The sequence below is a fragment of the Cyprinodon variegatus genome, unplaced genomic scaffold, assembly GCF_000732505.1.
Source record: "Cyprinodon variegatus isolate N-32 unplaced genomic scaffold, C_variegatus-1.0 Scaffold777, whole genome shotgun sequence".
Classification (NCBI taxonomy): domain Eukaryota; kingdom Metazoa; phylum Chordata; class Actinopteri; order Cyprinodontiformes; family Cyprinodontidae; genus Cyprinodon; species Cyprinodon variegatus.
Window position 1 is genome coordinate 241,204 of NW_015151230.1, and position 1,442 is coordinate 242,645.

The window sequence follows — 1,442 nt, forward strand, 5'->3', positions numbered from 1 at the left end:
GTTTTTATTTTCTTTATTTTTGTTTTTATTTTCTTTATTTTTGAGCTTGCTGTTATTTGATGTAGATAGTTTGTATTTAGATACTACTTGTTACTTCAATAAAATTGGAACATTTTAAGATTGTTTCATATTTCATTAGCATAGTGTTGGGGCGATGGGGACAGGCGGGGCTTGAAAATTCCCCCTTGTCCAAAGTGGGGAATGACAGAAAAGGTTTGAGAACCACTGAGTCAGTTCATGAGAACCAGAAACCTCAAAGCAGAGCCCACCAACACCGAAACAGCTGGTTACCTTGCTCCACCCTTTGTGCAGAAGGTAGTGAGCAGACCTGCTCCTTGTTAAGGCAAAGATGGTTCAAATACTCAAAGGTCATCATGGTGGACATGCAGGCCAGGTCCCTGGGGAAAATCTGCAAAGACAACAATCACAGCACGAGTATAAGACAACAGACAAAGGGAGTGCCAGGGGCCAGCAGTGTCTGGATGTCTGATAGGTACCGCTAGTGGAATGTCCTGGTATTCAAGGCCCTGGAAGTGTCGGTGCTGGTCCGTGCAGTTCAGCACTGAGCCACTCTGAGGTTCCACCCAGCATTCCGTTACCAGGTTCAGCTCCATGTCTATGTCCACAGCTTCCACCTCCGTGTCGTTGTCGTCGTCGGTAGAGAAGCTAGAAAAGAGAAAGAGGAAAAGGGACGGAAACAGAACCTGGTTCAGAGGCTCATTCCGACTCAACCAAAACCCAACATACTGCTTAGAAGATCCATGGCTTCATACCTGTCCTTACTGGAGGGGGAGTGAGGAGGAAACAAAATGTACTGAACGATGCAGGAGTGTCCTTCCTGGTCTGGGTCGTCTCCTGAGATCTAAGGTCGAAGTTCAGAAGAAAGAAGCAGCAGTCAGACAGTCCAATGAGAGCACAGAACCATTAGAGCAGGTTCAATCCCAGCTTACCTTCATAGGCAGCTCAACCACCATGTTAACAATGCCCTCCCCACTGGCAGCAAAGTGAAAACCTTCTGACAGACGAATCCTGTCAGGACATTACAGAAGAGTTCAGATATCAGCCTGTTGTCTCACAAAGGAAAAGGAAATTAAGACCAACCAGTTCCCTGAAGGCTGGCTGTTAAACATGCAAGCGTTCTTCAAGAACCTGGAAGGTTCTGCCTTGAAACCCCTAACCCAAGGATACATTCTGGAGAGAAGCGGATCTAAAACCTTTCAGATCTTGTACTGTCCAGTCATGGCTACATCCCAGAAGGAAGCTGATCTAAAACTTTTCAGATCTTGGTACTGTCCGGTCATGGCTACATCCTTGAAGGAATCGGCTCTAAGCCTTTTCCAGATCTCGTACTGTCAGGTCATGGCTGGATCCTTGAAGGAATCGGCTCTAAGCCTTTTCCAGATCTCGTACTGTCAGGTCATGAGGTCATGGCTGGATCCTGG

General features: G+C 46.7%; 1 protein-coding gene across 1 annotated transcript in view; it reads right to left on the reverse strand.

Annotated features, from left to right (window-relative positions):
* szt2 (seizure threshold 2 homolog (mouse)) overlaps positions 1-1,442 on the reverse strand; it is a 96,999-nt gene that overhangs the window by 70,384 nt on the left and 25,173 nt on the right. The window contains 4 exon segments of the mRNA XM_015396136.1: positions 292-409; positions 498-666; positions 774-862; positions 951-1,029. Coding sequence (XP_015251622.1) covers positions 292-409; positions 498-666; positions 774-862; positions 951-1,029 — 455 coding nt within the window.